We start from the raw sequence: 12,907 nt of genomic DNA, 5'->3' as shown, positions 1-12,907 counted from the left end.
TACCAGGCAACATCCTAGTAAACCGCTTCTGTACTCTCTCCAAAGCATCCACATCCTTCTGGTAGAGTGGCGACCAGAATTATGCACAATATTCCAAATACGGCCTAACCAAGATCCTGTACAAGGGAAAATAGAAATTTTGCCAAACACTTAGTGAAAGTTTAGTATTAAAATTGGTTGCTCATTCTTCGATATATTTAAAACTCTTTCTAAATTGGCACACTTATAATCCTAATAACTTCTTGAAATCCTAGATGCCAGACGGAACACAACCTAATCTTGCAAAAATTGTACACTGAGCACACTTGTAATAATTATCCTGCCACAGCAAACAAAAGGAAGGTCAATGGATTTTAATTACTGAGTGCAGGCAATTGAAATACTATTATGGGAAAGAAAACAGTTTAGATTGCTTTGCGCCTTTAGCACAGATTTATTGTCATGTGGAACAATTAAGGATCTGCCTAATCCGTTGATATTCTGCTTTAGTGAAAGTAATGCTACTCCTGGCATTTCTCAAGGTGGAGAGAAAAGAATTGGAAAGAGACACCAAGCATTGCTCACAACCGTGTAACCCCTCTGACCCCATTGGATGCCCTGGAGTTATGCTGCATTCATTATGGAATGGAATTTACTCCTTCTGCTGCAGTGTCATTGTTGTGCGGGGCTGTGAAACCTACTGCAAGAGTATTTTTTATAATGTCTTCCTGGTTTCTGCTGCCCATTTAAGCAATGCAATCAATTTGCTCGGAGATTGGCTGGGTGGAGAAGCTGGCCTTTAAAGTATCTGAGCCTCTCCATCTTCACAGCCCCAGCAATGCTCTAAGCCAAACTGTGGCCACTGCTAATGGTGTAAATGCAGAAAATAGATGGGCTGACTTATTTCCCTCTTTCAGTTTCATGTGACTGATCATTGATATGCAATGGAGCCCATAAAAAGAGCTGTTTGAGCCCTAGTGGAGACTCTTTAGGAAATCTGCCTCCAAAGACTATCCTCCCTCGCCTCAGGGCTTTCAAAGTCCATACTCTGAGACTAAGTTGCACAAAAATATTTCTGCAGCAGAAATAATAAAGGAAAAAACAGATAATTGGTTCGCCCTGGTTACATGTGTACTGTATTATTTATTGGGCACTTGGTTATTTTGTTGCTTTTCAATCTTTAATGCAGAATTGTGACATTTCAAGGTCTTGTATGATAATATGTATCATTATTTTCCAGATAATAACTGACAGGATAGAAGGCATCAAGTTTCAACTCCATGGTAAGGGCGTGGAGGAGGAACCAAAGGGTGTTTTCAAAATCAACGACCAGTCTGGAGAAATCATTGTCACTCGTTCACTGGACCGTGAGGAAATGGACATGTATATTGTAAGTATTACACATGCTGTATATATTCCTTGTATCGTTGAGCCCCCGCTTCCGGCTACGCATAATTAGCAAGTTGGTTAAACGGTTGACTTCTCAGCCAGACATTTTGATTACAAATTCAACTACAAAAGGAGTTTAATTATAATCTATAGATTTTTTAAAAAGCCCCTGTAAACAGTGTTTATAGTTTGATAATCACCTACCAACATTCAACATATATGGGTTAATTTTAACTGTCTGCCCAGTGGTAAAGGTGCAGATATTAGTTTGAGATGGTAGGAAGGAGATTTATTCGGTGATACCTTCTATTGCCTGCCAGTTTAAGTTGCTTGAATTTAGCCAAGAAAAGGCCACCCATCCCAGAGAGAGAGAACCTCATGCCAGTGGCAAAGGTACGTCCCAGTGATGATGTTAAGGGTACACATATATACTATTTTGACAGTGGGCCGTGACTAAGCATAGATTGCCAGTGAAAATGCAGGACCTCCCCAGGATCGTGTCCTAGCATTCTGATCTCAAGAAGTATAGATAACTGAGATTTTAAAGAAGTGCTCCTCATGGCCCATTGTGGCCATTCCTGCCTCACCCTTCCAATCCTTACCAGCTGCCCTCTCACATATATGCCCACAGCACACCCGACCATGACCTTTTCAATTTTCCCACACTCTGCCCACAATTCCTTACTTACTTTGGGATCCCAGCTGCAGCCTGACTACCCTCAATATTTGACTCCCACCTGGCATGGGAACCTGAATCTGGGCACCCAGGCCGGGGTGTTTTATAATCTCCTGAACTGGACGATTCAGGGGGCTGAATGGCTCAGAGTTGGCAATGAACCAGTGATTGTTGGAAGGTGGAAAGGCATTTGACTGATTGTAGCATCAAGGGGCCCCAGCAAAACTGGAGACAATGGGAATCAGGGAAATACCCTCTACTGGCTGGAGTATTAGCCTGGTACAAAAGAAGATGGCGGAGACATTCACTCATTTTTGCACAATGCTCAACATCATTTCTGACTCCCCGGATACTGATGTCTAAGTCCATACAGAAACACCCGGACACAATTCAAGTTTGGGTTGATAAGTGGCAAGTTGGATCCATGCGACAGAAGGGCCAGGCAATGACTACCTTCATCAAGAGAGAATTCAATCATCGTCCCATGGCATTCAATGGCATTACCATCACTGAATCCTCCGCTATCAACAACCTGGTTTTACGATCTAGGACCAGACCCCAACAGTTGCTAGGATACTGGACAGAAACCCCAGTATTTTATTTAATTTGTCAGACTGTGAGGAGAGGATACTTTGCTCCAGGAGTGATTCCATGCACAAACAGAGAAATGGTATATTAAAATGAACTTTATTGCTAAAACAGTATTACTAACTTTCGGCATCATCAACAAAATAGCATACAATTACCCATTAAACAATGCTTAACAATAGATTGGAACAATGACTCCTAACTGCTATCTTTATCTCCACTCAAACAAAACCCACCTCAGGTCAAAATCCATTTGTAAATACAGGGCGCGATTTAACAGGAAGAAAACAGAGTCCCATTTTGGACTCATTTAGTGGGATGTTTTTCAGCACCTGCAGTGCCGAGAATGCCCCTGCTATCAACCGGCACTCTGTTTCTTTGGCCTCGGTGATGAACCTCTGTGAGGCCACACTTCCTGCACTGACGAGCTCAGCTCATCATTGCAGGAAGACAAATGTCGCCCCAATCTCTTGACTCCCTCACGCCCCCCCCCCTTGGACTCCCCACCCTCAACACCCCAACTTACCTGTTAGGAGGTCCTCGAGGTCCTCCTCACCCCACCTCATAAGGGCAGGGCAACCCCTGGCCCAATCTCTTGCATGGGCAAACTGGCACCTGGGCACCATGACACTGCCAGCCTTGCCGCGATGAACAGTTCCTCAAAAACAATCAGAAACGGCCTCGAAAACAGGTAAAACACTTCCTCCGACTCCCTAACATAGAAATTTATCTTCTCCAGCCTAAGAAATCCATACAAATCCAACAACCAAGCCGTGACCCCTGGCAGCGTTGCCGACCTCTAGTTCGGTAGTATCCATTGCCGGGCAATCAGAGGGGCGAAGGCCATAACATCGGCCCCCCTCCCCTCCTGCTGCCCCGGCACTTCCGATACTCCAAATATCACCACAGTAGATCCGGCATCACCCTGACTCCCACAACCTATGACAAACTCTCAACACCCTTCCAAAAACTACCCAACTTTGCGCACCCCAAAACCTGTGAACATGGTCCGCTCCCGCACACATCATCTACTCCCGGGAAGAACCCACTCATCTGGGTGCAAGTCATATGATCCCTATGTGCCACCTTAAACTGTATACGGCTCATTGTCGTACTGGAGGAGGTTGAGTTGATTCCGTGCATCATGTTGCTCCAGATTCCTCACCCCAACTCAATTTTCAACTCCTCTTCCCATTTCCGTTTGATCCCTTCCACTAGGGCCGACCGCTTCTCTCCCAACCACCCTGAAATGCCCCCAATCCTTCCTTCCCCCCACTCATCCGGAACCAACAACCTCTCCAACAATGTCTATTCCAGCATCGATGGAAACGAGGGCCGTTCCTTACGTGCCAAATCCCGCACCTGCTAGTACCTGGGCAGCACAGTGGTTAGCACAGTTGCTTCAAAGCTCCAGAGTCAGTCCCAGGTTCAATTCCCGATTTGGATCACTGTCTGTGCGGAGTCTGCATGTTCTCCCAGTGTCTGCGTGGTTTCCTCTGGGTGCTCCGATTTCCTCCCACAAGTCCCGAAAGATGTGCTCTTAGGTGAATTGGACATTCTGAATTCTCCCTCCGTGTACCCGAACAGGCGCCGGAGTGTGGCGACTGGGGATTTTCATGGTAACTTCATTGCAGTGTTAATGTAAGCCGACTTGTGACACTAATAATAATAAAGATTATACAATAAAAACTTGTCTAGCCAGCAACACCCACATCCTGTGGAATAATTAAAAAGCTGATATTAAAAATAGATGTTCCCTGAATCAGTTAAAGGGTGAAACTTCACAACAGTTGTAATAATTTATTTGGTCGCACGTGTCAATCCAGGCCCCACTCACTTTCTGCTCCAACCCCTACCAAGGTCCTTACTTAAAAAAAAGAAGTTTTGTAGGTAAATATTACCTGCTTTGAAATATTTTTATTACCTTTCCTCACAACGACCCACCAATTAGGATCTGACTCGCTCCCTCTCCCCTCAGCTGTTCTGTTATGTATACCTGAATTCCGAAGTAGCTCCTCACTTTGATGGCCACAAGTGTTACACGTCATTCTGATGACTGAATATGGTTTAGTACCCAGTCATTAGATACCTTTCTGGGTTTAAACAGCTCAAATTTAGTTTGTAGCTGGTTCGAAGTGCTGTCTCCTCCGGTGATGAATGGAAGCATGGATCTTTTCAAAGATGCGACTTGGGGGTTTTACATGCAAAATATTCAGGAATCTGACAGCTACCACGACCACTGGAGATCTGTTTTGATACCTGTTGGGTCTCAATTTGAGAGGCAACTTGAAAGTAATCAATCTTGTCTTGGCAGCATTGGCATAGATTTATTTTAACAGCCTCTAAGTGTGGGCTTAATGCATTGGTGAATACCATTTCCCAATTCCCCCAGCACAATAAAAGTGACACATTTGCGCTTCGCATTTCCAGCAAAACTCCAATGAAATGATTAACAAGCATTTATGTGAGAGTGAACTGCAGCACTTAAAACAGTAGGGTGCCGACCCTGTGACTTTGCTACCAAAAGAATCAATATAATCCAAATGTAGCAAAAGTCATTTTATACATTACTATTCCTCTGATTTTCTTGGCTGATTGTAGTTCTCAGTAAACACTTGATTGTTTTAGCGGTTAACTCTGCATATGGAATGCAGAAAATGACATGACATTTCAAACTAGTGCATTGGAAGATGACCAACCTAATGATATAATGGCAAAAACTACTAGAACTAAAATACAAGTCAGACAGCATTCGATGAGAGGAAAGCAGATAGCGGCCGAGATGCTCTGGTTTCCAGATGGACATAGCCAGAAGGATGCAAAAGGGAATCCTCACTGAAAGTCCCAGTGCAAGGCAGCCATGGAATTGTCTGGTAAGTTTCAATTTCCGATGGGAAATTTCCCTCCGAAAAGCCTGCAACTCTAATTCAGAGTTGGAATATTTGAGGTTTCTGCATAGTTGCCCAGGAAATTGTAGACAGAAAAAACCCATGTTCAACTCCTGGGTAACAATACAGCTGACCCACCCCCGACCCCAATTCCCATTTAACATCCTAATCCCTGACAGCCGACATTCACATACTCACCGATTCCCCTGTGATCCTCCAACCCACTCTCGATCACCCTGTCCCACATACCTAATTCGACTCCTCCCAAATCCTTCCCCCACCAGAACCAGAACACGCCACAGAACCACTGACCCCACCCCCGAAACACTGTCACTCTCAACCTCTGACTCCGCCTCCGTACCTCTGCCTCCGAACCTCTGACTCCACTCCCGAACTTCTGGCTTTAATAATAATAATCGCATACTGTCACAAGTAGGCTTCAATTAAGTTACTGCGAAAAGCCCCTAGTCGCCACATTCCGGTGCCTGATCGGGGAGGCCGGTACAGGTATTGAACCCGCACTGCTGGCATTGTTCTGCATTGCAAGCCAGCTATTTAGCCCATCCTTCAACACTGATCCCCACCCCCGAGCCCTAACTGCTCACTTAAATATGTAAACCTGGATCACGCCCAGTGAGGGCGAGATCCAGATCGCGACGTCTCACGATATCCTGTTAGATCTCGTGAGGCGTTCCGAGCCTTTGGCGAGAATGTAACAGCCTCGTTGCGTCACGACGAGGCCATTCAATCGCGCCCAACATTTCAGATTGACAAAGGGTCAATTTTCTCTCCATGGATGCTACTTGACCGGAAAATATTGTCTCGCAGTTTCTGGATTTAGTGAAGAAACAGGAGGAGGTGTAAATGGGGAATAGAATAATCACCAAAAGCCGCTGTGCAATATAATGACAGAAGAGATTATTATCAGAAATTGTTGGAACTCAACAGTAAGTTGAGAAACCTCCAAAGCTGAAAAGTGGCTAATCGAGTAATGAAGTGCTGTTCCTTGAGCTGCCGTTGACCTTGTTGGAACAGTTTAGCACCGAGGCGAGAGTGGGAGACGAGGGGAAAATTAAGATGGCAGGTGAGCTGAACAAAGATCTTTTCAAAGCATTTGTTCAATCTGTATTTCCCAAAAGCAGAGGAGACCATAGCGTGAACAACAAGTACAGCATACTATATTGAAAGGAAGGATTATTTGGGGCTCTTGGCCGTAGAGCAGGAAGAGGTAATAGATCAATGTTACATCCAGTGTGCAAGATGATGCTGTGGAAAAGAGGAGGGGTGGAAAAGAGGAGGGGTGTTGGGGACGATTGAGCAATGCACCAAGACTGTTGCAACAGAATACTGAGGCTGGAGCAGCAGATGCATTTGTTGGTAACTGAGTGTGGAGGCAGGTGGGATGCAAAACATAACTGATGGTGCTTATGGGAGGGAGAGAAAGGAATGAGAACAAAAGTGCAGAGAAGAATCAGATACAGCCGCAGATTCTGTTAACCACGCTGAGAGGGAATCCGCAGCTGAGGAAATAAGAAGAAATGTTGGAAACACAGGTCTTGAATTGCACTTTCAGTTTAGAAAAGTGTTTTCATTGGTCATCTAAATTGGGGAGACCAAATATAGATTGAGTAACAGCTTTGAAAACACGACCCAAGCATTTTTTGTCTGCCATTTTAATTACCATCCCAGGTGACTCCCTGTCCTCGACCTCCTATGCTGTTCTAATAAAGCTCAATTTAAGCTCGAAAGACAGTGGGCTGGATTCTCCGCAGCCCCACACTGAAATCGCGGCTGGCATGGGGGCGGAGAATCCACTTTCACACCGTAATCGGGCCTGGCGCCGGGTCTGGCGATTCTCCGGCACCCGAAAATCGGCGTGACCGCCGAGTACGCTGCGCCGCTGGTGGGCCATTGACAGAGGCCCGCCCAGCAATCCTCTGCTCCCGACTGGCCGAGTTTCCGACGGTGTGGAACTACCACCCATTGCCGGTCGGGATGCTACGTGGCGGCAGCGGACTCAGTTCGCAGCCGCCCTGGTCGGGGGCAGGGGGATTGGAGACCAAGAGGGGCCTTATAGGCCGCCGGGGATTAAATCTGCGTGGTTTCAGGCTCGGGCGAGCGACCGATCGGGGGGTCTCTTTCCCTGTGTGGCTCCGCGGTCCGAGTCCACCATGGAGCTCGCGCGGCCGCTGGAGGCTGCTGCCATGCGAATGCGCGGTATCTGACCTGGAAGTGCGGGGGCCCGTATCCGCAGCAAAAGCTGCGAGATCCCTCCAGGTCCCTGCTAGTCCCCTGCAGGACATTGAATTTGTTCAACTTTTTCTAAGGAATTTCTGGAGTAAAGCTCCACCGTTTTTACGCTGGCGTGGGGACATAGTCTCATTTTGGGAGAATCCAGCCCAATATCCTTGTTAATTGGACCCAAGCTGGATAGTGAAGTATGACACAGGACCCAGATCTTTTCCTTGACCTCTGCCTCCCAGTGACTAACCCAATGCCATCTGAAAAATTCAGCTCATTGAATACAACTATTTCAGAATCCAACTTCTCCATCCACTATTTAAGAGTTTAGTTGTTGGTGATAATTTGGATCTTCACATTTATGCCTCCCTTAGACTCGTCTTTTGTTTTTTTTTACATTTCCCATGTTCCCTTGCACCATCAACATTTTTGTCATTTAATCTCTCCTGCCTTCTATCTCAACACAGACCTTCCCTTTGTTCATTTCCCCCCTACCCCACCTCTCCAATCCCTGCTCCTGTATTTGCTTAAAACTTGTGATATCTGTCAATTTCTTCTGCTTTGGTGAAAGGTCAACTTCAGTATCCATGGATGTAATATCTTCTGGGCTCTGTGGACACATTTTTGAACATGTCCCTGTAGCATGTGTCAAAGAGCGAGTACTCAAAATGTGTATCTTACAGTGCACCCAGCACAGGGATTTATTTCCATTGTGTGAGCTAAACTGAGCAAGAACAGGGAACTCTGCCAATGCTTATTTGTCTGAAAGGCTGTTTTGAAATATACAATTTGCATTTTACTCACAGTTCCCTGATTCCTCTCTTCAAACCAGCAGAAACATTTATTTTTCTGTGACAGTGGCCTTAAATTGCCACCCCTTTCCCACCCAAAGTTTAGGTGGCTCATGTTGAGAACACTATAATTGCCATTTGTCCTTCTGCCTTTCACAGTCAAAATGATATGTCTCTGGATAATTGGGTTTAGACCTGTCAAATCAGACAAGATTCTATATTTATAATTAATTTTTGCAAACCATTTAGAAATGATCTATGACAGGCTTCAAACACCAGCAAAACAGCAACACAGCCATAGCTTCAAGTTGACTGCAATGCATATTTACGATAGGAAAACCCCACTCCTGGAACGCAGCAATTAAATCTGTTCTGGAAACTGCAGCAGCATTTTTTTCTGCCCAGCTATAGTCTCTTTCTGCAGTTTCTCTTATTTCTCAACCTTCTCACGAATGACTTGTCTGCTGCCTTGCTTCTCGTGAACATTATTACACTCTCTAGCAGAAATTTGTGGAGAACTGGTCAGACCCTCTGTAGTATTTCTGGTCTCCGAATTCCAGTCAAAAGTATTATCCAACGCCTTCCTCTTACAGCAAAGCACTGTGTTCCTCTGACCCGTGAGCAGGTCACCTTGAGGCTGAGATGGAAAGGAGATAAATTTGAGTTTTAGGCACTGCTTATCTGTTGCGGAAAAAAAGGGACATCTTGTTGAAGCTTTTCACCTTTCGCTCATCAGGCAGATGCAAGAATGCCAATTTGAAAGGAAACACCAATTATACTGCATGAGAAAAGGGTGCTGATTTATTTTGTTCATTCACAACAAGTGGGTATCAATACCTAGACCAACATTTATTGCCATCTCTAATTGCCCTTGAGAAGGTGATGGCGAGCTGCCTTCTTTAACCCACTGTGGATCATGTGGTGTAGGTACACCCACAGTGCGGTTAGAATGGGAGTTCCAAGATTTTGACCCAGTGACAGTGAAGGAATTGCAATCTAGTTCCAAGTCAGGATGGTGTGTGGCTTGAAGAGGTGGTGATGTTCCAATGCATCTGCTGCCCTTGTCCTTTATCTCATGCCCAAGATTTGCTCAGGGTTTCTCAGCACCATTTATAGCAGACGGGAGATGTTCTTGCAGCACAGCGGCTGATGAAAGTAGACTTCCCATCCCTCTGTCATGGTGCAGCATAATGGTGACAGGCAATCTTAAATGACAGACAGCTGTGGGACTTGAACTTGAAAGCATGTGGCTGAGAGTCAGGAATTCTCTTCCATGTATAACTACCATTATTTACATTATACGTTAATGCAATTTTGTTTAATTAAATTAACATAATTAATCTAATACCCAGTGTGCTGGAGTTGACACGTGTGCTGTGACTCACCATAAAACTAAAGACTCTGGCTTAATATTTACTGAAGCACAGTGGTTAGTTTGTGGCAAATGCTGTTATCAGTGTATGAGATAAACAGTTTGTGGTGAGGAGGACACATTGGACTCGATTTTATGCCCCCTCCCCACCCCGGGGCTATTTGGCGGCTGGGGGTTTGCTGTAAAATTGGGCTGTATCATGGACACGTTCCAAGTGCCTATTCATCCACCCCTATCAGAATTTTATCAGCAGTAGCAGAGGTGTCAGGAGACCCATCTGCCCATGCGCCAATTGAGGCATTTACCTGGCCACTTAACTTGCTAGATTTGTACTGATTAGCCAGACGTTTGGTCATTCCCGCCAGCGGGATCTTCCGATCTCACTGATGGTGAACCCCTGCCCCTGATGGTGAGGGGGCGCAAAGGATGGGAAACCACATTGACATTAGCACTCCGGGCTGCCTCCCCCTGCCGTGAATCACGCCGTGGGGGAAGGGGAAGGTGGGGGGTGCGGACCATTATATTAACTAAACTTACAGCAGAAAGCTCAAACTGCTATTTCATGGTGTAATTACCCTCTTAATGGCCAAATGGGCCATTCACCCTTGGTGACCCAGAGGGGATCTATTGAAACTCTGGACTTCCATTTCCTGCAGACGGTAATTTGTCCGAAGTGATACTTTGCTGTACATTTTACAATATATTTTTACTTTTCCTTTCTCTGTATTTGTATGTTTTCTCCCTCTTCATCCAGTATTGCTTCCCCTTGCTGTTTTTCTTTCGGTACCCAATAAACTAAAATTTTCACCTTTCACTCTGTGTCTTTCTCTATCTTTGCATTTCATTGGCGATATAGATTGTTGGGCCCATGATTCACCCCATTGACCTCATTAGGTCTTTATCAGCTTACACTTCTGCAATCTGTGGCACAAAAATAATTGATCCTAATGGATGAGGAAATGAATCCCAACTTGTGTTGCTCACAGTGACCTGCTGCACTCCAGCAAATTGTATCAACATTGTTGCAATGGCCCATTAACCTTTTCATGATAATAGATAGTTTTGTGTTGCCATTTTGACCCATGGTCACAAATGTCACTACGACCATCAATGTGTCCTTATCACAATACAGAAATGCTGCAGACTTTCCAGAATATATTGGTGCTTCAAAATTCTACTGAAGACAAATTGGAAAACCACAGTGCAGAATGGATATATTGCGACAAAATGAAAATCCACCAAAATTCCATTTCTCACCTCACTGATCACTATGAATGGTAATAATGTTTTGACTTTTGTGGCTAGACTATTAATACTGTTCTATTTTGAACAAAAAACCTGCAATGTTTTAATTTGGTCACGAAAGTGCATTCCCACGGAAATGAAGTTGGGAATCACTTGGATGTCAAGATTAATTATCAGTCCACACCAATGATTGCGAACAATACAAGTGCATCTGCCACTTGGAAAGAATAATTTGAACTGTTAATTTGATTGATATGTTTCGAGTATGTTTAACACTGTATAAAATCTTTGTTTTAATTGTAGTTAATTAGAAATAATCAAAGTTAATTAAAGTCAACGGATTAAATTTCCTAAGTGAACGTTTTACAAGGGCAGTGTCTCCAAATGCCAGTCAGCAAAATCGGTGTTCATTAAAACAAGGCTATCAAGTTTAATCAAACAAGTTAATCAATTAATTTACTGCATTTACCAAAATTAGAACTTACACTATTGGAGAACAACACATTTTCTGAAGAGCTCTAGATGCTCAGTAATTAAGAATAACTCGGTAAGATGGTTTTATTGTAAAATATATATATTTTGGCAAGAGTCAATAATATATGTAATTTAATTATAACATAGATTTTTCTTGAAAAAATAAGATATTTCGGCAATTCTTTACACTATTCATTATGAAGTAGAAGTACAGTTTGTAGATTATCATTGTCAGATACAGCATTGTCACAAATAAGAGGTGTTTTCATCTCAGCTTCTCAGTTAGGAAGTCAGGAGATATGACTTTACCCATAGAGTGGCTAGAATGGGAAATTTGCTGTCCCATGAACATGTTAAGGTAAATAGCATTGACGCATTTGCGGGAATGTGAAGGAGAAAGTGTGGAAGGCGAGAAACATTAGCTGATAGGCTTTGACGGCTGGAGTGGATCATAATTACCAGCATAAAGAAGTTGGACTGAATGGCTTGTTCCTGTGCTGTAATGTGTAATTCGATGTAACTTTAGAAAAGTAGCTCCATATGCAACAAATGATCTTCCCACTTCCAAACCCTATTGTCCTCTTCGAGCGAGATTGCCAGTTTAATGTTGGAAATTTCTATCCCATGGTCCCCTCAGAATTGGTTTGAGAGTTTCATACTCTTTTCAAAGATGATGCAGGTGGCTGAGAAAAGAGAATTTCAACCCAGAAGCCTGGCTTTTATTTATATTTTATGAATTATTTCATGAGATGTAGACATCACGGGTGGCACGGTGGCAAGCATTGCTGCCTCACAGGGACCGGGTTCAATTCCGGCCTTGGGTGACTGTGTGAAATTTCTCCCTTTGTCTGCGTGGGTTTCCTCCGGATGCTCCGATTTCCTCCCACAATCCAAAGATATCCAGGCTAGGTGGATTGGCCATGCTAAATTGTCCCTTAACGTCCAAAAGGTTAGGTGGAGTTATGGGGTTACAGGGATGTGGTGGGGGAATGGGCTTGGGTAGGGTGCTCTTTCAGATGCTGGGTGTAGACACGATGGACCAAATGGTCTCTTTTCTGCACTTTAAGGATTCTATGATCATTGGCAAGGCCTGCATTTATTGCCCATCCCTAATTGCCCCTGAATTGAATGGCTTGCTAGGCCTTTTCAGAAGGCAGCTTCGAATGGGTATACAATGGTCAGTTTAGTTTTTTAAAATAAATTTAGAGTACCCAATTAATTTTTTCCAATTAAGGGGCAATATAGAATGTTCAATTTACCTACC

General features: G+C 44.1%; 1 protein-coding gene across 1 annotated transcript in view; it reads left to right on the top strand.

Annotated features, from left to right (window-relative positions):
* The window catches only part of LOC140384795 (cadherin-13-like), a 971,948-nt gene that overhangs the window by 608,392 nt on the left and 350,649 nt on the right, over nucleotides 1-12,907 (top strand). Inside the window, exon 5 of the mRNA XM_072466785.1 lies at nucleotides 1,220-1,369. Coding sequence (XP_072322886.1) covers nucleotides 1,220-1,369 — 150 coding nt within the window. The remainder of the gene's footprint in view (nucleotides 1-1,219; nucleotides 1,370-12,907) is intronic.

This window comes from Scyliorhinus torazame, chromosome 10, assembly GCF_047496885.1.
Source record: "Scyliorhinus torazame isolate Kashiwa2021f chromosome 10, sScyTor2.1, whole genome shotgun sequence".
Lineage (NCBI taxonomy): Eukaryota > Metazoa > Chordata > Chondrichthyes > Carcharhiniformes > Scyliorhinidae > Scyliorhinus > Scyliorhinus torazame.
This window is presented reverse-complemented; position numbering and strand designations above follow the sequence as displayed.